At 62.7% G+C, this 26,397-nt stretch overlaps 1 protein-coding gene across 3 annotated transcripts in view; it reads right to left on the reverse strand.

Moving 5' to 3' along the window:
- Nucleotides 1-26,397, reverse strand: part of LOC135277512 (obscurin-like) — a 161,110-nt gene that overhangs the window by 2,332 nt on the left and 132,381 nt on the right. For 2 of the 3 annotated variants that reach the window (XM_064383689.1, XM_064383691.1), the window contains 16 exons: nt 25,327-25,449; nt 25,068-25,207; nt 24,334-24,534; nt 24,064-24,146; nt 23,426-23,599; nt 22,055-22,211; nt 21,603-21,719; nt 21,353-21,517; nt 21,029-21,187; nt 20,702-20,879; nt 20,045-20,158; nt 15,934-16,101; nt 15,444-15,546; nt 14,966-15,095; nt 13,207-13,318; nt 9,948-9,990 (listed from right to left, as the gene is read on the reverse strand). In XM_064383689.1, coding sequence (XP_064239759.1) covers nt 9,948-9,990; nt 13,207-13,318; nt 14,966-15,095; nt 15,444-15,546; nt 15,934-16,101; nt 20,045-20,158; nt 20,702-20,879; nt 21,029-21,187; nt 21,353-21,517; nt 21,603-21,719; nt 22,055-22,211; nt 23,426-23,599; nt 24,064-24,146; nt 24,334-24,534; nt 25,068-25,207; nt 25,327-25,449 — 2,167 coding nt within the window. Of the gene's footprint in view, nt 1-9,947; nt 9,991-11,954; nt 12,306-13,206; nt 13,319-14,965; nt 15,096-15,443; nt 15,547-15,933; nt 16,102-20,044; nt 20,159-20,701; nt 20,880-21,028; nt 21,188-21,352; nt 21,518-21,602; nt 21,720-22,054; nt 22,212-23,425; nt 23,600-24,063; nt 24,147-24,333; nt 24,535-25,067; nt 25,208-25,326; nt 25,450-26,397 lie in introns of those variants that run through there. The other variant, XM_064383690.1, reaches the window with a different exon arrangement.

Genomic DNA, 26,397 nt, shown 5'->3' on the forward strand with positions numbered 1-26,397 from the left:
GTCTGACTCTGCAGTAACCTGGGAGAGGGTCTGATCTCACTTTATGAGGGACAGAGAGGGTCAAAGAGGGAGACGCACAGCAGCCAGCCCAGGTCCTCGTCCGGCACCCAGTGCCCTGACCTTGCTGGGCCGTGAGGGCAAACTGCATAACATGCAGGGAAACAGAAGGTGCTGAGCGACACATCCGCCTCCCAGTTCCCTGCCTGTTTCTCCTTTTGCCCTCAGCCCTGCACCTCCCTCAGACTCGGCACAAGGGGTGTGGCATGTATGAGGTGACAGTTGTCACCAGGTGTGCTACCGCCAGCTGTCTTTCCGAGGTAGTGTCTCGCTCTTGTTCAGCTGCGCTTTTGCCTAACTCGGGGCTCCGTCTGGAAGCAATTGCTCCCAGGGACGAGCTAGAGATGTGTGAGCAGCCCTCAGGGTGCCAGCAATGACAGGCTCCGCACCCTCCAGCCCTCCACTACTACAGATGGAGCGAGAGCTTCCACCCAACCGACGGGGAAGCCGAGGCTCAGATGTGGCCGCCTCGCGCCCACGGGCCTGCTTCCCGTCTCGCCCAGGCTTTGGGGCAGTCGGCCTGCTGCTGGGAGCCCGGGCCAGGCGCTGTCTGCTCACCTCATGTTGCCCGATCTGCGGATGCGGGTGGTGAGCTGAGTGCAGCCCAGCAGGTGGGGGGTGACCCCTGAATACCTCCAAAATGCTGGGCTCACTGCCAGCCCCACAAGGACACATGACATCCTGTGCTGTGACCGCAAACGCGGCAGGGAGTCTCTCCAAGCCCTGCTCCCTCTCAGGTCCACTGCCCACTCCCGCGCCTCTCCCTGTGGGTCTGCCCTTGGGTTCCACGCTGGACCTGTGCCACTGCCTCACTCCGTTCCTCCAGCTGAGGGCAGATTATTCTTTGCAGGGTGAGGGTTGCCACCTTCCTAAGCCTGTATGCTGGTCCTCCCTGGTCCAAGGCATGAGTTGCCTCGGAAGCTTTGCCAGCGGGGCATTCTGGCTTCATCTCTGCTCTGCTTTCTTATCCATAAAATGTAGATGATGATAGCGTTCTCAAAGGGACAAATGTTAGAACTAGCCTATGCCAGGCCCTGGCGTGGTTGCACGTCTCCGGGAATGGGGTACTCAGCAGCACCCAGGCAGCCCCATCTGTTGTGGGGTGCCATCAGCAAAGCAACTTGCTGGAGTGGGGGAGGGAGAAAGCCAAGGAAGGGTGAACCCAGGGTCTCAGTAAACGTTTGCAATGGGCTTTTCCTGTAATACGGCCAACTGAAGGCCCCTGTGGGAGGTTGTAGGCCCTGGGGACTCGAAGCTTCCCCATCCTGAAGCTCCTTAGCCATCTGGCCTTAGGAAGCACAGTCTTTCCTGCCTCCTGGCTTTTGCAAGCTCTCCCATCACTCCCACCTGCACACCCTCCTACTGAGGTCTTCTCAGATGCTGCAGGTCAAAACCAGCCCTGCGCTGTGCGGGTTCGCCCAGCTGTGGTCCTCCAGCGTTACTTCAGTAGGAACGTGTGATTTTCCTAAATCCTGGAGGCACCGAAGGATGGAGAAAGGGACGGTGGGCGTGGCCCCGGGGAAGTGGGGCCTCCACTAGCTTCGTCACTAGCCACCTGGCGCTAACCTCCTTTCCCCCTGGACTTCAGTTTCCCCATCTTCCAAAGGGGAACGTGGGGCGTGGGGACGTCCACTATGACTGAACTGTGTGCATTAACTTCAGATGAACAAAAATGAACACTTAATCTGTTCTTCAATCACTAGACACATTCCGGATGCTTCCACAGACGCACGTGGCTGGCGGCTACTGCAGTGGACAGTGTAGCTATAGAACGTGTCCGTCACAGGAAGCTCTGGGGGCCAGCACTGTCGTGAATCCCGGGGTGCTGAAATTAGAACCTGTCTCCGACCCACTGAGGAAAGCAGCTCGGGCCTAGCTCCTGAGGAAACCGTGGATGAACCCCTGTTTAGTGTGCGGAGTAAGTCTACTATGCGGAGTTGGCGGGACCACGGAGGGCGCTGAGGGCCCAGGGACAGGGCGGTGACGTGTGGAGTGTCTGTGGGTACCTGCACGGTGCTGGCAGAGGGCGCTGAGGGCCCGGGGACAGGGCGGGTGACATGTGGAATGTCTGCGGGTACCTGCACAGTGCTGGCAGAGGGCACTGAGGACCACGGGACAGGGTGGTGACATGTGGAATGTCTGTGGGTACCTGCACGGTGCTGGCAGAGGGCACTGAGGGCCCGGGGACAGGGTGGTGACATGTGGAATGTCTATGGGTACCTGCACGGTGCTGGCAGAGGGCGATGAGGGACCGGGGACAGGGCGGGTGACATGTGGAATGTCTGTGGGTACCTGCAGAGTGCTGGTAGTCACAGGGTGCTGAGGGCCTGGGGACAGGGTGGTAACGTGGGGAGTGTCTGTGGGTACCTGCACGGTGCTGGCAGAGGGTGTTGAGGGCCTGGGGAAAGGGTGGTGACATGTGGAATGTCTGTGGGTACGTGCACGGTGCTGGCAGAGGGTGCTGAGGGCCTGGGGACAGGGCGGTGACGTGTGGAGTGTCTGTGGGTACCTGCACAGTGCTGGTAGTCAGAGGGCGCCGAGGGCCTGGGGAATGCAGTGACGTGTGGAATGTCTGTGGGTATCTGCACAGTGTTGGCAGAGGGCGCTGAGGGCTTGCGGACAGGGCGGGTAACATGTGGAATGTCTGCGGGTACCTGCACGGTGCTGGTAGTCAGAGGGTGCTGAGGGCCCGGGGACAGGGTGGTGACGTGTGGAATGTCTGTGGGTACCTGCACGGTGCTGGCAGAGGGCGCTGAGAGCCCGGGGACAGGGCGGTGACATGTGGAGTGTCTGTGGGTACTTGCACAGTGCTGGCAGAGGGCGCTGATGGCCTGGGGACAGGGCGGTGACGTGTGGATCTGTGGGTACCTGCACGGTGCTGGCAGAGAGCGCTGAGGGCCTGGGGACAGGGCGGTGATGTGTGGAGTGTCTGTGGGTACCTGCACGGTGCTGGTAGTCAGAGGGTGTTGAGGTCCCGGGGACACGGCGGTGACGTGTGCAGTGTCTGTGGGTACCTGCACGGTTCTGGCAGAGGGCGCTGACGGCCTGGGGACAGGGCGGTGACGTGTGGAGTGTCTGTGGGTACCTGCACGGTGCTGGCAGTCAGAGGGTGTTGAGGGCCTGGGGACAGGGCAGTGACGTGTGGATCTGTGGGTACCTGCACGGTGCTCGCAGAGGGCGCTGAGGGCCTGGGGACAGGGCGATAACGTGTGGAGTGTCTGTGGGTAACTGCACGGTGCTGGCAGAGGGCGCTGAGGGCTTGGGGACAGGGCGGTGACATGTGGAATGTCTGTGGGTACCTACATGGTGCTGGTAGTCAGAGGGCGCTGAGGGCCCGGGGACACGGTGGTGATGTGTGGAATGTCTGTGGGTATGTGCACGGTGCTAGCAGAGGGCGCTGAGGGCTTGGGGACAGGGCAGTGACGTGTGGAGTGTCTGTGGGTACCTGCACGGTGCTGGTAGTCAGAGGGTGCTGAGGGCCCGGGTACAGGGTGGTGACATGTGGAATGTCTGTGGGTACCTGCACGGTGCTGGCAGAGGGCACTGAGGGCCCCGGGACAGGATGGTGACATGTGGAATGTCTGTGGGTACCTGCGCGGTGCTGGCAGAAGGCACTGAGGGCCCGGGGACAGGGTGGTGACGGGTGGAATTTCTGTGGGTACCTGTACAGTGCTGGCAGAAGGCACTGAGGGCCCCGGGACAGGATGGTGACATGTGGAATGTCTGTGGGTACCTGCGCGGTGCTGGCAGAAGGCACTGAGGGCCCGGGGACAGGGTGGTGACGGGTGGAATTTCTGTGGGTACCTGCGCGGTGCTGGCAGAGGGCACTGAAGGCCCGGGGACAGGGTAGTGGCGTGTCGAATTTCTGTGGGTACCTGCGCGGTGCTGGCAGAGGGCGCTGAGGGCCCGGGGACAGGGCGGTGACATGTGGAATGTCTGTGGGTACCTGCAGAATGCTGGTAGTCGCAGGGTGCTGAGGGCCTGGGGACAGGGTGGTGACTTGTGGAGTGTCTGTGGGTACCTGCACGGTGCTGGCAGAGGGTTTTGAGGGCCTGGGGAAAGGGTGGTGACATGTGGAAGGTCTGTGGGTACATGCACGGTGCTGGGAGATGGCGCTGAGGGCCTGGGGACACGGCAGTGACATGTGGAGTGTCTGTGGGTACCTGCACAGTGCTGGTAGTCAGAGGGCGCAGAGGGCCTGGGGAATGCGGTGACGTGTGGACTGTCTGTGGGTACCTACACGGTGCTGGCAGAGGGCGGTGAGGGCTTGGGGACAGGGCGGTGAAATGTGGAATGTCTGCGGGTACCTGCACGGTGCTGGTAGTCAGAAGGCGCTGAGGGCCCGGGGACAGGGTGGTGACGTGTGGAATGTCTGTGGGTACCTGCACGGTGCTGGCAGAGGGCGCTGAGGGCTTGGGGACAGGGCGGTGACATGTGGAATGTCTGTGGGTACCTTCACGGTGCTGGTAGTCAGAGGGCGCTGAGGGCCCGGGGACAGCGTGGTGACATGTGGAATGTCTGTGGGTACGTGCACGGTGCTGGCAGAGGGCGCTGAGAGCTTGGGGACAGGGCAGTGACGTGTGGAGTGTCTGTGGGTACCTGTAGAGTGCTGGTAGTCACACAGTGCTGAGGGCCTGGGGACAGGGTGGTGATGTGTGGAGTGTCTGTAGGTACCTGCACGGTGCTGGCAGAGGGTTTTGAGGGTCTGGGGAAAGGGTGGTGAGATGTGGAATGTCTGTGGGTACGTGCACGGTGCTGGCAGAGGGCGCTGAGGGTTGGGGACAGGGCGGTGACGTGTGGAGTGTCTGTGGGTACCTGCACAGTGCTGGTAGTCAGAGGGCGCCGAGGGCCTGGGGAATGTGGTGACGTGTGGACTGTCTGTGGGTACCTGCACGGTTACGGCAGAGGGCGCTGAGGGCTTGGGGACAGGGCGGTGACATGTGTAGTGTCTGTGGGTACCTGCACGGTGCTGGTAGTCAGAGGGTGCTGAGGGCCCGGGGACAGGGTGATGACGTGTGGAATGTCTGTGGATACCTGCACGGTGCTGGCAGAGGGCGCTGAGGGCCCGGGGACAGGGCGGTGACATGTGGAGTGTCGGTGGGTACCTGCACGGTGCTGGCAGAGGGCGCTGACGGCCTGGGGACAGGGCAGTGACGTGTGGATCTGTGGGTACCTGCACGGTGCTGGCAGAGGGCGCTGAGGGCCCGGAGACAGGGCACTGACGTGTGGAGTGTCTGTGGGTACCTGCACAGTGCTGGCAGAGGGCGCTGAGGGCCTGTGGACAGGGTGGTGACATGTGGAATGTCTGTGGGTACCTGCAGAGTGTTGCTAGTCAGAAGGTGCTGAGGGCCTGGGGACAGGGCGGTGACGTGTGGAGTATCTGTGGGTACCTGCACAGTGCTGGTAGTCAGAGGGCGCTGAGGGCCTGGGGACAGGGCAGTGACGTGTGGAATGTCTGTGGGTACCTGCACGGTGCTGGTAGTCAGAGGGCGCTGAGGGCCCGGGGACAGGGTAGTGACATGTGGAATGTCTTTGGGTACCTGCACGGTGCTGGCAGAGGGCATTGAGGGCCCGGGGACAGGGTGGTGATATATGGAATGTCTGTGGGCACCTGCACGGTGCTCGCAGAGGGCGCTGAGGGCCTGGGGACAGGGCGGTGATGTGTGGAATGTCTGTGGGTACCTGCAGAGTGCTGGTAGTCAGAGGGTGCTGAGGGCCCGGGGACAGGGTGGTGACAGGTGAAATGTGTGTGGGTACCTGCGCGGTGCTGGCGGAGGGCACTGCGGGCCCCGGGACAGGGTGGTGACAGGTGGAATGTCTGTGGGTACCTGCGCGGTGCTGGCAGAGGGCACTGAGGGCTCGGGGACAGGGTGGTGACATGTGGAATTTCTGTGTGTACCTTCGCGGTGCTGGCAGAGGGCGCTGAGGGCCCGGGGACAGGGCAGTGACATGTGGAATGTCTGTGGGTACCTGCAGAGTGCTGGTAGTCAGAGGGTGCTGAGGGTCTGGGGACAGGGTGGTGACGTGTGGAGTGTCGGTGCGTACCTGCACGGTGCTGGCAGAGGGAGCTGAGGGCTTGGGGATAGGGCAGTGACTTGTGGAGTGTCTGTGGGTACCTTCACGGTGCTGACAGAGGGCGCTGTCGGCCTGGGGACACGGCGGTGACATGTGGAGTGTCTGTGGGTACCAGCACGGTGCTGGCAGTCAGAGGGTGTTGAGGTCCTGGGGACAGGGCGGTGACGTGTGGAGTGTCTGTGGGTACCTGCACGGTGCTGGCAGAGGGCGCTGAGGGCTTGGGGACAGGACGGTGATACGTGGAGTGTCTGTGGGTACCTGCACGGTGCTGGCAGTCAGAGGGGATTGAGGGCCCGGGGACAGGGCGGTGACGTGTGGAGTGTCTGTGGGTACCTGCACGGTGCTGGCAGAGGGCGCTGACGGCCTGGGAACAGGGCGGTGACATGTGGAGTGTCTGTGGGTACCTGCACGGTGCTGGTAGCTAGAGGGCGCTGAGGGCCCGGGGACAGGGTGGTGACGTGTGGAATGTCTGTGGGTACGTGCACGGTCCTGGCAGAGGGCGCTGAGGGCTTGGGGACAGGGCGGTGACGTGTGGAGTGTCTGTGGGTACCTGCACGGTGCTGGCAGTAAGAGGGTGTTGAGGGCCTGGGGACAGGGCAGTGACGTGTGGAGCGTCTGTGGGTACCTGCCCGGTGCTGGCAGAGGGCGCTGAGGGCCCGGGGACAGGGCGGTGACGTGTGGAGTGTCTGTGGGTACCTGCACGGTGCTGGCAGAGGGCGCTGAGGGCCCGGGGACAGGGCGGTGACGTGTGGACTGTCTGTGGGTACCTGCACGGTGCTGGTAGAGGGCGCTGAGGGCCTGGGGACAGGGCGGTGACGTGTGGAATGTCTGTGGGTACCTGCAGAGTGTTGCTAGTCAGAGGGTGCTGAGGGCCTGGGGACAGGGTGGTGACGTGTGGAGTATCTGTGGGTACCTGCACAGTGCTGGCAGTCAGAGGGCGCTGAGGGCCTGGGGACAGGGTAGTGACGTGTGGAATGTCTGTGGGTACCTGCACGGTGCTGGTAGTCAGAGGGCACTCAGGGCCCGGGGACAGGGTAGTGACATGTGGAATGTCTGTGGGTACCTGTGCGGTGCTGGCAGAGGGCACTGAGGGCTCGGGGACAGGGTGGTGACATGTGGAATGTCTGTGGGTACCTGCAGAGTGCTGGTAGTCAGAGGGTGCTGAGGGCCTGGGGACAGGGTGGTGACGTGTGGAATGTGTATGGGTACCTGCACGGTGCTGTCAGAGGGCGCTGAGGGCCCGGGGACAGGGCGGTGACATGTGGAATGTCTGTGGGTACCTGCAGAGTGCTGGTCACAGGATGCTGAGGGCCCTGGGGACAGGGTGGTGACGTGTGGAGTGTCTGTGTGTACCTGCACGGTGCTGGCAGAGGGTTTTGAGGGCCTGGGGAAAAGGTGGTGACATGTGGAATGTATGTGGGTACATGCACAGTGCTGGCAGAGGGCGCTGAGGGCCTGGGGACAGGGCGGTGACGTGTGGAGTGTCTGTGGGTACCTGCACAGTGCTGGTAGTCAGAGGGCGCCGAGGGCCTGGGGAATGCGGTGACGTGTAGACTGTCTGTGGGTACCTGCCCGGTGCTGGCAGAGGGCGCTGAGGGCTTGGGGACAGGGCGGTGACATGTGGAATGTCTGTGGGTACCTGCATGGTGTTGGTAGTCAGACGGTGCTGAGGACCCGGGGTCAGGGCGGTGACGTGTGGAATGTCTGTGGGTACCTGCACGGTGCTGGCAGAGGGCGCTGAGGGCTTGGGGTCAGGGCGGTGATATGTGGAATGTCTGTGGGTACCTGCACGGTGTTGGCAGAGGGCGCTGACGGCCTGGGGACAGGGCGGTGACATGTGGAGTGTCTGTGGGTACCAGCACGGTGCTGGCAGTCAGAGGGTGTTGAGGTCCTGGTGACAGGGCGGTGACATGTGGAGTGTCTGTGGGTACCTGCACGGTGCTGCCGGAGGGCGCTGACGGCCTGGGGACAGGGCAGTGACATGTGGAATGTCTGTGGGTACCTGCACGGTGCTGGCAGTCAGAGGGTGTTCAGGGCCTGGGGACAGGGCGGTGACGTGTGGAGTGTCTGTGGGTACCTGCACGGTGCTGGCAGTCAGAGGGTGTTCAGGGCCTGGGGACAGGGCGGTGACGTGTGGAGTGTCTGTGGGTACGTGCACGGTGCTGCCAGAGGGCGTTGTGGGCTTGGGGACAGGGCAGTGACATGTGGAATGTCTGTGGGTACCTGCACGGTGCTGGCAGTCAGAGGGTGTTCAGGGCCTGGGGACAGGGCGGTGACGTGTGGAGTGTCTGTGGGTACCTGCACGGTGCTGGCAGTCAGAGGGTGTTCAGGGCCTGGGGACAGGGCGGTGACGTGTGGAGTGTCTGTGGGTACCTGCACGGTGGTGGCAGAGGGCGCTGACGGCCTAGGGACAGGGCGGTGACATGTGGAATGTCTGTGGGTACCTGCACGGTGCTGGCAGTCAGAGGGTGTTCAGGGCCTGGGGACAGGGCGGTGACGTGTGGAGTGTCTATGGGTACCTGCACGGTGTTGGCAGAGGGCGCTGAGGGCCCGGGACAGGGCTGTGACCTGTGGAGTGTCTTTGGGTACCTGCACGGTGCTGGCAGAGGGCGCTGAGGGCCCGGGACAGGGCTGTGACGCGTGGAGTGTCTTTGGGTACCTGCACGGTGCTGGCAGAGGGCGCTGAGTTCCCGGGGACAGGGTAGTGGCGTGTGGAGTGTCTGTGGGTACCTGCACGGTGCTGGCAGAGGGCGCTGACGGCCTGGGGACAGGGCGGTGACGTCTGGAGTGTCTGTGAGTACCTGAACCGTGCTGGCAGAGGGCGCTGAGGGCCCGGGGACAGGGTGGTGACATGTGGAGTGTCTGTGGGTACCTGCACCGTGCTGGCAGTCAGAGGGTGTTGAGGGCCTGGGGACAGGGCGGTGACGTGTGGAGTGTCTGTGGGTACCTGAACGGTGCTGGCAGAGGGCGCTGAGGGCCTGGGGACAGGGCGGTGACGTGTGGAGTGTCTGTGGGTACCTGCACGGTGGTGGCAGAGGGCGCTGACGGCCTGGGGACAGGGTGGTGATGTGTGGAGTGTCTGTGGGTACCTGCACGGTGCTGGTAGAGGGTGCTGAGGGCCCGGGGACAGGGCCGTGACGTGTGGAGTGTCTGTGGGTACCTGCACGGTGCTGGCAGAAGGCGCTGACGGCCTGGGGATAGGGCGGTGACGTGCGGAGTGTCTGTGAGTACCTGCACGGTGCTGGTAGTCAGAGGGTGTTGAGGGCCTGGAGACAGGGCGGTGATGTGTAGAGTGTCTCTGGGTACCGGCATGGTGCTGGCAGAGGGCGCTGACAGCCTCGGGACAGGGTGGTGACGTTTGGAGTGTCTCTGGGTACTTGCACGGTGCTCGTAGAGGGTGCTGAGGGCCCGGGGACGGGGCGGTGACGTGTGGAGTGTCTGTGGGTACCTGCACGGTGCTGGCAGAGGGCGCTGATGGCCTGGTGACAGGGTGGTGACATGTGGAGTGTCTGTGGGTACCTGCATGGTGCTGGTAGTCAGAGGGCGCTGAGGGCCCGTGGATAGGGTGGTGATGTGTAGAATGTCTGTGGTTACCTGCACGGTGCTGGCAGAGGGCCCTGCGGGTCCGGGGACAGGGCGGTTACGTGTGGAGTGTCTGTGGGTACCTGTATGGTGCTGGCACTCAGAGGGTGAATGTTATGTGAGCAGGCGGGCGGCAAGCAGGTGGCTGGGCCACACGGGCATGATGCAGGCAGGTCAGTGGCATGCAGGATGCACAGCAGTCAGAGGAAGGCTAGAAACACGCCTGCACTTACATGATGACGGTTTTCTTGGGGACTTTAGTCTCTTGCTCAGTGACTACAAAGAAAACAGTCGGAATAGCGAGGGTTACAGACCAGCCAGGGCTGGGGCCTGAGCTGTCTGAGTGGCACAGCAGTGGAGTTGCCAGCTAAGCTGTCCCTGGCCAGGCTGTCTGCTCAGAGCCTCAGTTCCCTGGTCTCTGATGTGGAGGTGACAGTGCCTGCTCTGAGTGACTGCAGAATGAGGACTGAGGACAGTGCATCCTCTCATGAAGGCGGGACTTTCTGTCCCTCACGAGGGTTTTGCAGGGGCTGTGGGGAGAATGAGGGCCCTACCTATGCTCCCTGCACAGAAGTCCCAGCTTCTCCTTCGACCCATGTGCTGAGGGAGCCCTGTGAAATTGTCAGACCTACAATCCCACTTCTCAGACATAGAAGCCGAGTCCTGGAAGGGAAAGCGGTGGCCTGTGTCTGCACAGGGAGCCGGCAGCCACACTGAGGTTGAGACAGCCGGGGCCTGTCACAAAAAATCCTCAGGGGGAGGGACTCTAGAGTCCTGAAAGTGGCATATCTGAGCTCTGTGGCACGAGGCCACACAAGTCCTGCCAAGAACAGCCCCGGGGATGCTGCGCAGGGTCCCGAGCTCCAAGTGGGCGGGCAGCCCAATCTCCCTATAGGAGCAACCTCAGTTCGGTCAACACACCCCATGGTCTCTCCTGCTTTTCCTGACTGCTTCCCTCCCCAGAGCCAGCAGGATGGGGCCTGCAGTTCCTGTGACGGAATGGGACGCATCTGGGATCAGGCAGCTCCTCCTCCCAGTCACCTCAAGAACTCCTCCCCTGCAGCTCCTGGGCAGAATCATCTGGGCATAAAGATGGCCCCTCCCAGCCCTGGCCAGCTGGCTAGTGGGCAGGCCACGGGCCACCACCAGCCTCGCATCTGTGACCCTCCTCAGCACCCCTAGCAGGAGGCCCAGAAAAGTCAACTGACGTGGGCTGGGGCACACAGCCTCACAGCTCTGGGTCGGGGTGGGGCACTGTGTGCTTTGCTAGACTGCCATGTGGAGAAAGGCTTTATGCCCATCTCAGGAGGGGCACATGTATGCCAGGGAATACCCACATCTGGTGGGAGCCACAGGTACCGTGCATTTGTGTGTGTGCGTGCACATGCATACGTATGTGTAGGTGTGGATTTCACAGGGAGAGAGCTCATGGGAGGACAGGATGCGATCCAACCAAAAGGCTGCGTGTGGTTTTTTTTTTTTTTTTTTTGAGACAGAGTCTCACTCTTGTTGCCCAGGCTGGAGTGTAATGATATGATCTCGGCTCACTGTAACGTCCGCCTCCCGAGTTCAAGTGATTCTCCCGCCTCAACCTCGTGAGTAGGTGGGATTACAGGCGTGCGCCACCATGCCTGGCTAATTTTTATATTTTTAGTAGAGACAGGGTTTCACCATGTCGTCAGGCTGGTCTCAAACTCCTGACCTTGTGATCTGCTCGCCCTGGCCTCCCAAAGTGCTGGGATTACAGGCGTGAGCCATGCGCTCAGCCAAGGCTCTGTGTGCCTGGACTAGCCTGACCCCAGAGAAAGCTGGTGTGTCCGCCACCTGCTGGCCAGTGCTGGGAACTGCACAGTGATGGAAAACCCAGGGCCTCCCGCATCATCCTCCCTGCACTTGGGGCTGAAGTCTGGCGCCTCTGGGCCCATACGCTCCGGGCACCTTCACTCATGGACCTAAACTGCCACCTGATCGGCTGTAGACCTGAGTATTTGCAACCACGGGAGGGGTGCAGCCGTGCGCAGCGTGGTTCACGAGCGAGGGGGCAGCGCCCGCCCCACAGGCCTGGCAGGGCCCGTTCGGGCTGCAGAGCTGCCGGGTTAGAGAGGAAGCAGCAGGCAGGGGTTAGAAGCGGGGAGGCGCCGGCTCCAGCTCCAGGTTCTTCGCGCGGAGGTGCCGCCGCCCTGTCCGGCACGGGTGGCCTCTCTCCCTGCCACCCCTCCTCCAGACCCAGAGAGAGACTTGCGACGACTGCAGAGGACATTCCTGTCACCGGCAAGAGGCAGCCCCGAGTGTCCCTGCTGGCACTTCCGTGGCCGCAAGACACGGGACTTGTGAGAGGCTGGGGCGCGGTGGCTGCAGAAGCGGTTCTGTGAGGTGCTGTGGCCACCAGGTTGTGGGGCTGACGGATGTCACGGGGCCCCAGAGACACGTCAGACGTGGGGCACTCGCAGTGGGGGCTGAGGAACAAGGACCCCTGCCTGGCAACGGAGGGGTCTCCTTGAGGGTCATGGAGGGCATCAAAGATGGCCAAACTCTGTGGGACCCAGATGAGCACCTGGCTTTCAGACACTGTGCCCCGAGAGACAGTTGAGCTGGAATGCAGTAGCCAGTGTTTACGATTTGGAGGACACACGTTCCAACCCGTCCTCAGTGGGAGCTGTGGTTCCGCCCGGTGTCCCTCCGCTTACATGTCCCCAGGGATGGGAGGCTCATCACCTGTCTAGAGGGGCAGCTCCAACTGGGAGCCCACGACGGATGCCCGATGACCCCCTTCCCACCATGGCTGCCCCTGCCCTGCACAAAGCATCTGGGAGGAGTGAGGTGATGCGCCCCGCCTATCCCTCCCACTCCATCCCTGGTGATTCTCCCAACCCTCCATCCCTGGTGAGGTCATTCTGCAGCCCAAGGCCCTCCCAGGACCCCGGAGCAGCCCCAGACCAGGCCAGGTGCCTCCACAGCCAGCCCTACCCTGAGTGGAGGGGCCAGGCCCCTGATACCTGCCCCTTCTCCTGGGAGCCAGGCTGGGGCCCAGCTGCCTGGCCTCCACAGAGACGTCCTTCCTACTGTTCCTGCTGCAATCTGCCCGCTGCCCGCGAGCTGCCCTGGGTGTAGGCCTGGCCTCCACGCACACACGTCCCCTCCCGAGGATGGCAGCAGGGCTTTGGGAATGACGCCCACCCAGAGTGGCCTCTCCACCTCCACCGGGGCTCTGGGCTCAGGGCCCGCCCTCCACCAGCCCACACAGGTGCTGCCTCCAGCCAGGGCTGGGACCTGGGACCTGCACCTGGCCCACAGCGGCCTCCTCATCTCCCGTCTGTGGCTCTCCCTGCCCCAAGATGCCAGCCCAGCTCCTCCTCCAGAGTCCTCCAGGCAGCAGATCCTGACTGGGAAGGGTGAGAGTCATGCCCCAGGACACGGCCAGGCCCGTGAGGGTCCAGCCTTGGTCTGAGCCGCGGGAGTCACCTTGGTGGTGAGGGCAGGGGTGGGACTTACCTTCCATGGCAGCCACGAGCTGCTCTCGGTGGTGCTGCTCCCGGGCCTGCAGTGCCGGGCTCTGAACACGCAGCTCCGCACTGGCCCTTGCGGAGCCCAGTCGGTTTACCAGCTGCAAGGACGGAGGGCCGCTCAGAGCCCAGGGCTCCCCATGGGCAGCGCCCTCTCCCTGGGGCCACGCTGGAGCATGGGCAGCCCCCACCCTGGTGTGTCTTTCCCCAAGGGGAAGGGCCCCGGCCAGCCACAGCATCCCTGGGGGACCACACGGCGCCAGGGCCTCTGCAGTGACGAGGATGCTCTCCATCTGCCCCGTCCACATGCGGCTCTGAGCATGGGACGTTTGGCCGGGGCACAGACTCTTTAACTTAATTCTATGTATTCTTTAGAGATGGGTCTCGTTCTGTGGCCTAGGCTGCAGTGCAGTGGCACGATGTCAGCTCCCGGCAGCCTTCATCTCCTAGGCTCAAGGGATCTTCCCACCTCAACTTCTGAGTAGCTGGGACCACAGGTGTGCACCACTGTGCTTGGCTCATTTAATGGCTTTTTTTTTTTTTCAAGAGACAGGGTTTCAATATGCTGCCCAGGCTGGTCTCAAACTCCTGGGTTCAAACGATTCTCCTGCCTTGGCCTCCCAAATTGTTGGGATTGCTGGCGTAAGCCACAGCACCCAGCTTTGGATTTAACTTGAGCTGATTTAAATTTAAATGTAAATCCCCATGTCTGGCCAGTAGTGAGGGTATCAGACAGTGCAAGTCAAGAGCCAGGTCTCTGCTTCACAAGCAAGAGCACCACACGGGAGGGTGGCGGCCAGACAAGTGCCCCGGGAAGAGTCTGGAGCCCAGGGCACCCGCAGTTGGCACACAGCCACTCTGACCACCGCAGGCCTTGACAGACCGGAGGACTGGGCCCTGCAGACACAGGGGCTGGAGCAGAAGGCAGCTCTGTCCACCCACAGGCTGGACGTCTCCACAGGGAAAAGGCACCTGGCGGGGCCAGGCTGCATGGGATTACTGACACTCCATCTGACATGAACGACAAAATTCATGAGGCCACACCAGGCCCCCCAAAGGCAAAAACCAAGTGGCATCCTTGAAATGGCCAGGGAAGCAGGGAATGAGGCATCCAGATTGACGTGAGAGCAGAGGAGAGGCTTCAGGGCAGAGGAAGAATAAGGCCAGGGCATGGAGCAGTGGTGTGGCCAGGGATGACAGTGACAGTGGCCTGGTGGCCCCCAGACTGATGGGGGTGACAGTGGCCTGCTGACCTCTGGCCTGTGATGGGTGACAGTGGCCTGATAGCCACCTGCCTGTGATGGGGGTGACAGTGGCCTCTGGCCTGTGATGGGAGGTGACAGTGGCCTGGTGGCCTCTGGCCTGTGATGGGGGTGACAGTGGCATACTGGCCTCTGGCCTGTGATGGGGGGTGACAGTAGCCTGGTTGCCCTCTGCTTGTGATGGGGTGACAGTGGCCTTGTGGCCTCCGCCTGTGATGGGAGGTGACAGTGGCCTGGTGGCCTTCTACCTGTGATGGGTGACAGTGGCCTGGTGGCCCTCTGCCTGTGATGGGGGATGATAGTGGCCTGGTGGCCTCTGGCCTGTGATGTGGAGTGAAAGTGGTCTGGTGGTCTCTGGCCTCTGCTGAGAGGCCCCGACCTTAAGGACAGTTCTGGGCTCTTCAGCCCCTCCACGAGGAGACCCCAGAGGATGGCCAGCAAGGAGAGCCTGGGCCCCAGAGCAGGGCCCGTTCCTGTACCGCTCACCTCACACTCATAGAGCCCCAGGTCCTCCTCGCTGGCTGCCCGGATCACCAGCACCAGCAGGCCGCTGCGGGGATCACTGAGCATCTGGACCTTGCTGCCAGGGGTCAGCTGGGCCCCGTCCTTGTACCACCTGGAATCGGCCCAGAGGGCACGTGAGGCGGGGCTCCGGCCACCTTCTGCCTATGCCCTGTCTGAGGGCCACCCCCAGCTGTGCTCCCTGTGCTCAGGACCACACTGCGCTGCCCCCAGACCCCCAGGGTCCTAAGCCCACCCTTCCAGAAGCCAAGACCCAGCCTGGCCGTGTCCTTCTGGCTGAGGAGCCCACATCCAGAATGATCCAGAGTCCCCAAAGCCCATTCTCAGCTGAAGACTGGTGGCCATGTCCAGCCCACCCCTGACCTGGGAACACACTGTCCATGCCCCGTGCCCCAGGCAGGAGCCGGCCCCCACACCCATCCCCGGGCAGGCCTGGGCCCACCTGATCTGCGGGTGCGGTGCGCCTTCAATGGTGCAGGTGAACTGGGCGTCCTCTCCCTCCACAAAGGGCGAGGCCCGGACCTTGTTCACGAACCGTGGTGGGACTGTGGGGTTGTGGAGGGGAGAGAGAGACAGAGACACACAGATAAAGGCAGAGACAGAAAGTCATACAGAGAGACACAGAGACAGAGACGGAGAAACAGACACAGAGATGGAGAGACAGAGAGAAATACAGAGATAGAGATAGGGACAGAGAAATAAACACAGAGATGGAGAAATAGAAAATGACGTGCACAGAGATCAAAGGACAAAGACAGACACAGTCACACACACACAGCTGCCCTGATGAAGCTGAGGGCGATGCCAGCGAAGGGCTGCAGGTCCCCGCCTCCCAGTACCCTCTATGAGCCCCCGGCAATCCCCGCCGCAGCCAGGCCTGCCACGGTGGGCAGTCAGGGCGGCTCCTCCCCTGGGCAGGCCTCCGGGCTCACCCTGCACCAGGATCTTGCCCAGGCTACTGCAGGTGCCAGCGGCACTGGCCGCGAAGCACATGTACTGGCCGGAGTCCACACCGGTCAGGCTGTCCAGGATGAGCGCACACGAGCCGTCGGGGTCCTCGATGAGGATGTGGTGGGGGTCCACCTCCACCGGCTTCCCGTCTGGAAAGGATGCGCAGGAGCCATCACCCAGGTGGGGACCTCGAGGGCTCACCCCACCAGGGCCGAGACGCTGGGCCTGGGCTGGGGGCCGCAATCATGGGTGGGGAGGGGATGGTGGGCTCACGGCTGTGGCTCAGGGCCAGGCTCCAGGCTGACCTGCAACCCGGGATGGAGAGGCTGGCTCGAGCTCCCCTTAGCACTGCATTTCCGTCTCAATTTTTCTGTCTCCGTCGCGGACTTGACCTTCCTTTGCCTCTGTCTCCCTTTCTCTCGTTCTCCCTATGCCCTTTGCCTTTCTGTCTCTGTCTCTTACTCCGTCTCTCTTTCTGTCCACCTTGGCCACTAGCTCAAGGCAGGGGCCAGGCTGAGGGACCTGAACCCCACAGGCCATCCCCTAGCGGCAGCTCACGCACTTGACCCCTCTTCACCCCTTCCTGCCCAGCCTAGGGGCTCCAGCCCCTTCTCGGAATCGCTGCCCACACCCACTCCACGCTTCCTCTCCTGCACCAGCCCCTGCAGGGAACACAGCGGCCCAAAGTCTCCCCAGGGCAGCAGGGGCCTAAGCCTCACCCCCACTCCACTAGCCCCATCCTCACGCCTCCAAGTGCATGGCCTTCTAATACAAATATCTGAAGAATGTGAGTAAATCACGCTGCTGTGAACACGCACTGACCACACCTCTCTGGCCAGGGCATGCTTCCTTCCCGGGCGAGGGACGGGAAGGCAAGGCCTCTCGGTGTGAACTCCTTCCCACGTGTAATGTCCAAATAGATAAAAGGCATCAATTCGCATTCCAATAGGGCCGGGTTTGTGCCACAGATTGCTTAAATCACAAAGGGCATGACCAGCACTGACTTCTGATTTGTATAGAACTTTAACATATATGTTCTTAGAGACGGGGTCTTGCTCTGTTGTCCAGGCTGGAGTGCAGTGGGGCGATCCCAGCTCACTGCAGCCTCAGGTGCACTGCCGCGCCCAGCTAAGTTTTTAATTTTTTGTAGAGACGGGGTCTCACTATGTTGCCCATGCTGGTCTTAAACTGGGCTAAGTGGTCCTCCCACCTCAGCCTCCTACATAGCTGGGACTACAGGCGTGAGCCACCCTGCCTGGCTCAGAAATAACTAATTTTTTTCAGAAACCCTGTAGCCACCACCTCAGATCTCTGCACCCCTTGACGGCAACTTCAGGAAGCGGCTGTGCTGACGCCCTCAGCGCGTCTCGTCCCATCCCCGCCGAGCCCATCCCATGGGCTCCACTGGCAGCTCTGTCCTCATCTTGCTTCGAGAAAACACTTCTACCTGGAATTCAGATTCCACATTCAACCTCTGAGCAAAGGCACGGCCAGGTTTAGAACGGAGCACGATGCTGACAGTGGAGGGGAAAGAGGAAGGTGCGTGGAGCTGGAGATGCCCTGCTCCCTGGCTGTGCGTCGCAGGGCAACAGAGGCAAAGCCCTTCCACCCCTTTCCCGGGAGGCGGCGTATCTGCATCCCAGGTAGGAAGTCTTCTATCTCCGGAGCACAGCATGGTCACATGTACCGGCAGTCCCATCAAAACCGCTCCGTGCCTCTTAAGAGTCAGGGTTTCTCTCCCATGGGGCACCCCCTGCGTGTGGCTAACACCCGGCTCCATCACCTCCTCAGGAAACCGGGGCGTGGGTAACGACGTGAGACCCTAAGGCGCTGCTGGTATCAAGCCTTGCTCCCCGCAGCCAGCCAGGTTTGAGTGGGCTGAGAGCGGACAGGCTGCGGCACACGCTCTGCCTGCGGGCTCCACGCCACGACTCCCACGCACTCTGGGTTTCTGAGAGTCGTCATTCTGTCCACTGGGGTCTCTGGCAATGGGAGGCACCCCTTGGGGTTTTGGACTTTTCTGTCCCCAACATGGCCACCAGACACCATTTTTGAAAATCAAACCCTCAGCATGCTGCAGGACTTTGGTGGAAACCACACACCTGACCCTGCAAGGGTTGGTGACTCTTTTGGGGTGGGCCCAGCGTATGGTGTTTATGAACATGCATGTGTGGGGTCTGGTTAGCATGTATGTGTTGCATGGATCTGTGCATGTGTGTTATGGTATGTGGCTGTGTACATATGTGTGTGCACGTCTCTAATATGCACACGTATATGTGTGCAGTGTGTACATGTGTAGCTGTGTGAAATATGTAACGTACTTGTGTGTAGTGTGCCTGTAGCCATGTATGTGCACAGTGATGTTTGCAGGTATCTATGTATATATCTGTCACTGCGTAGGCGCAGGTAGTGTGCACTGTGCATGATGCATGTGTTTGTGGCGTGTACATATGTGTACCTGTATACATATTCATGTGTGGTATCTGAATGTATGTATTGTATACCATGCATGTATGTGTAGTATCTGTGTGATGTGTATCTCTGTATTCCATGTATAGTGTTAACATACATGCATGTGTAATGTGTGTGGCATGAGATGTACCATGTATTTCTGTGTCTCTAAGTGTGCACAAGTGTGTGTGATGTGTATGTACGTAAATCGTGATAGGCCAACCTGCACATGCATGAGGGGTAGAATGGGAGATTCCACAGTTCTGGGGACCCCGGCAGCCCTGGGCACCCCTGCCCACTCCCTGGCTGGCTTCCTGGGCCCCCACCTCCCTGGCCGCTCCTCCCCCTGGGCTCGCCTCTTCGAGACTCTGGAAGTGGGAGCTCTCAAGCCTGGGTGCTCGGGCCTCACCCCTCCACACGCACGCTGCATCAGCTGGCAGGTCAGATGCTCTGCGAGTCTGACCATTTGTGGTCTCTGGCCACACCCTCTCTGGCCACACCCCCTCTGGCCACACCCTCTCCTGAGCCTTACTTGCACTTCTCCAACCGCCCTTTGGCCCCTCCGCCTGCATCCCCACAGGCATTGACTCTGCAGGGTCCTCCCAGGCCTGGCGCTTCCTCCTCCCACCCTGCCTGTCTGCATACCACCCTTTGTCAACAGAACCCCCCCACCGGCAGATGTCCAGCCCCGACTGTGCGCACATCTGGATGCCAAGCTCTCTCCACATGGCCAGCCACCCCATCAACAAATGGGCCGGATCGGCCTCCAACATGCCCCTGGAGTCCACAGCCACCCCTGAGCCCAGTCCCCCAGCTCCCAGGGCGGCTCCCAGGCTGGCGTCCCAGGTCCCCTCTCGGCCCTCCCCAGAAGGTTCCTGGCATTACAACCAAGGTGGCAGATGACTGACAGAGCCAAACTCTCTGTCCCTCCGCTGCTCAAAGCCGACACAGCTCCAGCCCAGGGGAGGACGGATGCTGCCCAGAGAGAGGCCCCCGCTCCTGGGAGGTAACCTCGGGCTCTTGGGACGTCCTGGCTGGTAAGAGCGGCTGTTCCCACACGGGACCATCTGTGCTGACCGTGGATTTCTGAGATTCCCGGGGTCCCTGGCCCATGCAGCACCAGCCTGGCCTCCTGAAGGGCTGAAGCCCAAGGCCCGCTACAGAGCAGGGAGCCACGACTCCACGGCTGAGCCCGCAAAACCCTGGACACCAGGGCTGGGGAAAACGCTGGTTGGCTCCACCCTGTGCGTGTCATGTGCTGTCGCTGGGAGAGATGGCGCCCCTGGGAGGGACACCCGGAAGCCCGTGTGTAGCGCCTCCCGGATCTTTCCCTAGGCGGCTCTCCCAGCCGCTACTTTAACTGGGCCCTCTGGCTGCAGTCAGACCTGACCGTGGGACTAACAGCTTTGCAGAGCCGAGTCCTCCTCGAGATCCCCACTCCCTCCTCTCCATGCCTCTGCATCTCTGGGTCCCTGCCATGCTGGAAAGTGGGTGGCAAGTGGATGTACGAGGCCTGTCCTTCATGCCCCAGACACCTGGCCAAACCCCACACTGGGCCCCCAGCCCTCATAGCCCATTTCTCTCAGCTGGTAGGGCCAGCATCTGGGACAGCAAGGCTGTGGCCCCTGGCTCTGGGTTTACCTTTGTACCAGCTGACGATGGGCTTGGGTGTGCCCGTGACGCGGCAGGCCAGCTTGACCGTCTCGCCCAGCTCAGCCGTGCAGTCGGCAAGCTCCTCTTCAAAGTCTGGGGGCCCTGAGGAAACACACAGCCCTCAGTGCTCTGTGGGGGGATGTCGGGCTGCGGCACCCCCAGGTGCACCTGGCAGGTCACCTGCCCTGTGCCACAAGCCCCGCATCCAATGGTGTGGCCACTATGGGGACTGTCCCTTGTCATCCCTCATCCAAGGTCCCCATCTGGAGTCAGGTGCATGCGGCAGGTGTGTGTTTAGCAGAGACCAGGGTGGGCCTGGGGGAAGATTCTGTTCACACCCTGGCTGCCAGACCCTTCACAGCCCCTGACACAATCCGGGTGGGTGCCCTGTGCTTGGGGCTCCCACGGTGTCCCCCACCTCGGGTCAGGGCCGACTCAACACCCAGCCCCAGGGCTCCCCGTCAGGCCGTAGCCATCACACGCCGCAAGCTGGCCGAGCTGCCTGTCCCGGGACTGAGCTGCCTGTCCCGGGACCAAGCCCACCCCTCACACCCACCTGGGCAAGGACCCGTGTGGCTGCAGGAACAGGCTCAGGTGCCTCACCCTGGCTAAGCCCCCCGACCCCCCGGGGAGGTGGACGCTCACGCCACACGGGCAGCGCCAGACGCTGCTGGATGCCACAGATCTCCTTCACCCACGAGTTCTTGATGACGGCTGTCCGGGCCTGCAGCAGGTACTTGCGCACCGAGTCCTCCCGCTCCTGCCACACCTCGAAGGCACGGTCGTCCCCCTCCACCTGGTCGTTCAGGTCGATGCTGCTCAGCTGTGGGTTGGGGAGGGCGTCAGCGCAGGGAGGGGACACAGCTGGACCATCCCCAACAGAGGTGGGCCCCGACAAGGAAACGGGCCACCCCGGACCAGCGGCATCACCACGGAGCCGAGGGACGGGGGCCCCACGCGGCGCCTGCAGACCTTCATCATGTTCCGGAACACGTAGCTGAAGGTGTCGGTGCGGGAGTCCCGCCGGGGCTTGCAGATCACCAGGTGGTTGCGGAAGAGGAACACATGGCGGTTGTGGCCCTTCCAGGGCATGCGGGCCCCCGGCGCGCCCTCCCACACGATGAAGTGGCCCTGGGGAGGGTGTGGGCTGCGGTCAGCCCATGGCTGGCCAGGACGCCCAGCGTGCAGACCCCAAGGCCACCCACGGGCCCAGCGCCCTGCCCAACTGATGCGCGCGCCCCCACCTCCTGGCAGCACCCCACACCCACATCGCCTGCGCCCCGGCCCCTCCACGACCTGGCGGACGGGCTCGCCCAGGGCCTCCAGGGTGCCGGGGTAGTTCTCCATGAGGGACACGTGCAGCCTGTCCTCGGCACGCTGCGGCAGGGCGGACACCACGGCGTAGGCCTGCTCCAGCAGCGCACAGTTCTGTCTGTTTCGCGCCTTGTTGCGGATCAGCTCCTGGGGCCGGGACGGACGTCAGGGCTCAGGCTGCCCCACAGCTGGACCCCGAGAGACCCAGCCTGGGCAAGGAGGCGGGGCCCACCTTCAGCAAGGCCTGGTAGCGCTGCACGCGTTCCACCGGCTGCTCGAGGTAGTGCTGCAGGGGCGGCGGCGGGGGCCGAGAGGGGTCTCCTGCCGACAGGGTCTCCTCCGCGTATTTCTGTGGGAACCGGGAACGGGGTTTTAGGGCAGGAATGGGAGGCTCCCTGATGGCGAGTCCCTGAGAGCTGGAGGGTGGGTCACAGCCCTGCGCCCTGAGTGACAGCTGTCATCACCTCTTGACAGGTGACAAGCACAGGACTCCGCCGCTGAAGCGGCCTGCCCAGGAGCACAGGGCTGCAAATGCGGCTCTGCCCCCATTTCAGAACGGAGGCCCAAGGGGGCCACGGGGAGGCTGTGGGCAGAGGCTCTGATGCAGTCAGGCCAGGATGAGCCTTGGAGGATGGCTGGGCTCACTGAGCCTTCAGAGGGAGCCCGTGAGCTCAGGCAGGGCACCTTGTAGAACTCCTGGACGGCTGTGCTGACGACCACCGCTTCAGCCTGCACGCGCCCCACCAGGAACTCCAGGTACTGCTCAAAGGCCGCCTGGTTCTTAATGAAGCACATGGCCACGTCGTCGTCCGTGTCGCACTGCCGCAGCTCCTGCAGGAAGCTGCCATGGAGGGGGATGGCGTCAGGACTCAGCCCGTGCCCCACGGCCCGGTCCTGAGCCCTCACCTCTGGGAGGAAGCTGGCCCCTGCACAAGGGCTGCGGCCCTGTGGCTCCTGGGACCTGAGAGTGAGTGTGCAGACGTGTGGGCATGCAGGGAAGTGCTTGTGTGCCGTGTACGAAAGCACACATGAATATCGTATGCACGCATTTGTAGAGGCATGCACACATGTATGAATATGCATGTGGCTGCACACAGGTGGCGGGGGAAGGAGGCGCTGCGTGCTCGGTGCATGTATACACAAGTGTGCAGATGAAAGGGTATGTAAAAGTGCATGTGCATAAAGCATGGAGACGTACACGAGTCCATGTGTATGACGTACCAGGCATGCCTCTGCACACAGGTGATGTGCACGTGCATGTGGGTGTGTGTGCATCTACAGATGTGCACGTGCCATGCACATGGGTGTGTGCTGTTAAAGACGGTACCTGTACACATGTATGTGTTCATGCGTGTACACGTGCGAGGGTGTGCATGCACATGTCAGCAGTGGGTATGCCACAGGCCTTCCCATGAGTAAGCCAGGTACACACGTCTGGGTTTCGAGGGAAGGTGCACCAAGGGGTAAATCAAGTCAAAGTCAGCACAGGTTCTCTTCCTCTTTGGCTCCAGCCCACCTGTGGGAGGCCTGGCCCCACAGAGCTTCCGCGCATGGACGAGGTGTGCACGTGTGTGCGTGTGTGTGTGTGTGTCCGCACCCACCTGCAGGAGGCCTGGCCCCACAGAGCGTCCGCGCATGGACGCGGTGTCCGCACCCACCTGCAGGAGGCCTGGCCCCACAGAGCATCCGCGCATGGACGAAGTGTGCGTGTGTGTGTATGTGTGTCCCCGTCCCCACCCACCTGCAGGAGGCCTGGCCCCACAGAGCGTCCGCGCATGGACGAGGTGTGCGTGTGTGTGTGTGTGTCCGTCCCCACCCACCTGCAGGAGGCCTAGCCCCACAGAGCGTCCGCGCATGGACGCGGTGTGTGTGTGTGTGTGTCCGTCCCCACCCACCTGCAGGAGGCCTGGCCCCACAGAGCGTCCGCGTGTGGACGAGGTGTGCGCGTGTGTGTGTGTGTGTGTCCGCACCCACCCACCTGCAGGAGGCCTGGCCCCACAGAGTGTCCGCCCGTGGACGAGGTGTGCGTGTGTGCGTGTGTCCGTCCCCACCCACCTGCTGTGGAAGCGGCCGATGTCCTGTACGTTGCGGAAGATGACTGCTTTCTGGCTGGCCACAGCCGCGGGCACGTGGGGGCAGCACTCCAGGTGCTGCAGGTGGTGAGTCTGCAGGAACTGCAGCTCCTCCACGAAGGCCTGCTCGGAGCTCAGCAGCTCCTGGATCACAGAGCTGGGCAGGAGGGGGCCGCTGTGAGGGACGCGGGAGCTCCTGCCTCCCGCACAGGGACTGCGGGCCACGAGGCCCCGCTCCCTCAGCTGCTAGATTGGAGCACCTCCTGCCACCTGCGGTCTGTCGCCTGCTTGCAGGAAGCGGGAGAGCAGGTGCAGAGAGGCTCCCTCTCTAAAAAGGCAGGCCCCAACACCAGGAAGCCACCCAGCTGGGTCCCACCAGCGAGAGGCCGGGAGGGCAGCTGTGGGAACCCAGGCAGCTCTGGGCCTGCTCTGCTGTCCTCGGCCCTCACCCATCCCCAACAGGCTCACACAGGAGCGGTGTTTCAGAGGCCCCCGCAGAGGAATCAGCGTGACCGTGACCCCAAGACCTCCAGTGCTGGGGCCTGGACCCAGAGCTGCTTTGGGGGACGGTCCAGCTGGTGGGACGCCAGCGTCGCCGCCTTGGGCCCGGCAGCCGCTCACCTCAGCCTCGTCTTGTACTCGCCTTCAGACACCGCCTCCCCGGGGAACTCGGGGGCCTCGGCGGCCCCCCATTCAGGCGACAGCTGGTAAGGGAGAGGAGTTTGTGGTTGGGGTGCTGAGCTCTGGCCTTGCCTTGTGGGGACTGGCTCTCGCCGCTCAAATTGGGACGACACTCCCAGGGCCTCCGGGACCCCCGAGGACCCTCCTGCCTGGGCATTTGGACGACCCTCCCAGGACCCCCGAGGACCCTCCTGCCTGGGCATCCAGTACCTTGAGCCTCTTGTCCAGGTAGGCTGGTGACACCCAGCCCTGCCGCGAGGGGCTGGACTTGGTGGGCTTGGTGCGGACCAGCCAGCGCAGCGGGTGGGCGGCGTCCAGGACCTCCACGTACTGGCCTTCCCGCAGCGCAATGGCGTCCTGCTCGGCCCCCAGGGGCAGGTAGTCGGCGGTGACCACGTAGATATCAAAGATCTGAGGGGGTGGGGGTGCCGAGGTAGTGGGACCCAGGAAGTGCCAGCCAGGCCTGCCGAGATCCCCAGCCCCAGGGCCAGGCTCCCCAGACTCACCGTGCACACGCAGAACAGCAGGGGTGTGGGAGGCCTCCCCTGCCCACCCCCGACCCCACAGGTCACCACAGCCCCCGGGGACTCCAGGCCTGGGCTGCCTACATCCGTTACCTGTTCACCGTCTCCCCACCCCCAGCCCATCCCAAGCCCTAACAGAGTGCCTGGGACACTGGAGGCCTGACACACATTGTCCGCTGAAGGAATGAAGGAGAGAATGAATGAACCAAACAAACGGCCTCCTGAGAAGGCAAGCCTCTGCTGGGGCCCGTGCGGAGAAGGCCCTGTTCTCACCAGTTCCTGCCTCCTGTGCACCCTGTGGGGCCCCCTCCCTGGAGTCCGATGGGAGTCCTGCCTCCTGAGCCCCCTCCACCCTGCACCTCTATTCAGGAGGATCAGGGCCTCTCCCTGCCCTGCTCCCAGAGGGTCCCAGCCGCCTACCTCGCCTCGGGCGTCCCCGTCCTCTGACTCCGAGGAAGACTCCTGGACGCTGGAGGACGGCCGTGATCGGCCGTGCCGGGGGGACGCAGATGGCGTCTTGGACTCCTCGTCGCTGTCGCCTCCGGGCACCTGCAGCTTAGCTGGGGGTGCAAGGATTGTCACCCCGGCCTGCCTCTGGCTCTCCAGGGCTCAGGGGCAGGCCAAACACCCACCATGGACACACCCCAGAGACCCTGGCACACGGGCCGCTGCCCCTCACCCTGCGTGATCTTGGCCGATACCATCTCAGTGATCTGGGAGGTCAGTTTCTGCAGGAACTCCTCTGTGCCCACCTCGGCGAGGGATAGGTGGCCCAGGGCCTCCTTGGCAGCCAGAGGCTCTCCTGGGGGTACAAATGCTCTGCTCAGGCGGCTGCAGGCCCGTCCTGGGCCCTGGGAGCCGATGGTGAACAAAGGGCCGAGGCCTCCCTGGCATGGTGCTGTCATCCAGCAGGGAGATGATGAGACTGTGGCTGGCAGGGCAGGGGCCGGTGGGAACCCATCAGGATGAGGAGTCACTCTGGCTCATGAGAATCAAGCCAAGGTGTGACCAAAGGGCTGACAACGTCCAGAGACAGGGCACAGCGGGGACCCCCAGGGGACAGAGGATGAGGGGTGCTGGGGACAGGGCTGGCAGAGGCTAGACCCGCGCATGAGGCTGCAGGAGGAGCTATGGGGCCAAAGCGGGGCTGTGCTGCTCTGTTCTCAGTGCCTGGCGCCCAGGTGTCTATACAGCCTGCTGGATGTGAGCTCGTGTTCAGGACTGGCCCAGGGACCCCACAGGCTCTGGATCCATGGGGATCAGACGTGGCTCCAACACTAACCATGCCTCAAGTCTAGGCCACGAGAACATGGGTCGGTCCTGACTAAATGAGCAGGTGTCCTGAGGTTACGCTGCCCAGGAGGGGCCTCTGAGGCCTGGAGCCACCCCCATGCAGCCTCCTCCCTGTCCCTGGCATCAGAGGCTCAGCCACCCCCGGGCAGCCTCCTCCCTGCCCCTCAGCATCAGGGGCTCAGCCACCCCCGGGCAGCCTCCTCCCTGTCCCTGGCATCAGAGGCTCAGCCACCCCCGGGCAGCCTCTTCCCTGTCCCTGGCATCAGAGGCTCAGCCACCCCCGGGCAGCCTCCTCCCTGTCCCTGGCATCAGGGGCTCAGCCACCCCCGGGCAGCCTCCTCCCTGTCCCTGGCATCAGGGGCTCAGCCACCCCCGGGCAGCCTCCTCCCTGTCCCTGGCATCAGGGGCTCAGCCACCCCCGGGCAGCCTCCTCCCTGTCCCTGGCATCAGAGGCTCA

This window comes from Aotus nancymaae, unplaced genomic scaffold, assembly GCF_030222135.1.
Source record: "Aotus nancymaae isolate 86718 unplaced genomic scaffold, 86718_ANA_hifiasm-v0.15.2.pri h1tg000032l_0, whole genome shotgun sequence".
In the NCBI taxonomy this organism is placed as follows: Eukaryota; Metazoa; Chordata; class Mammalia; order Primates; family Aotidae; genus Aotus; species Aotus nancymaae.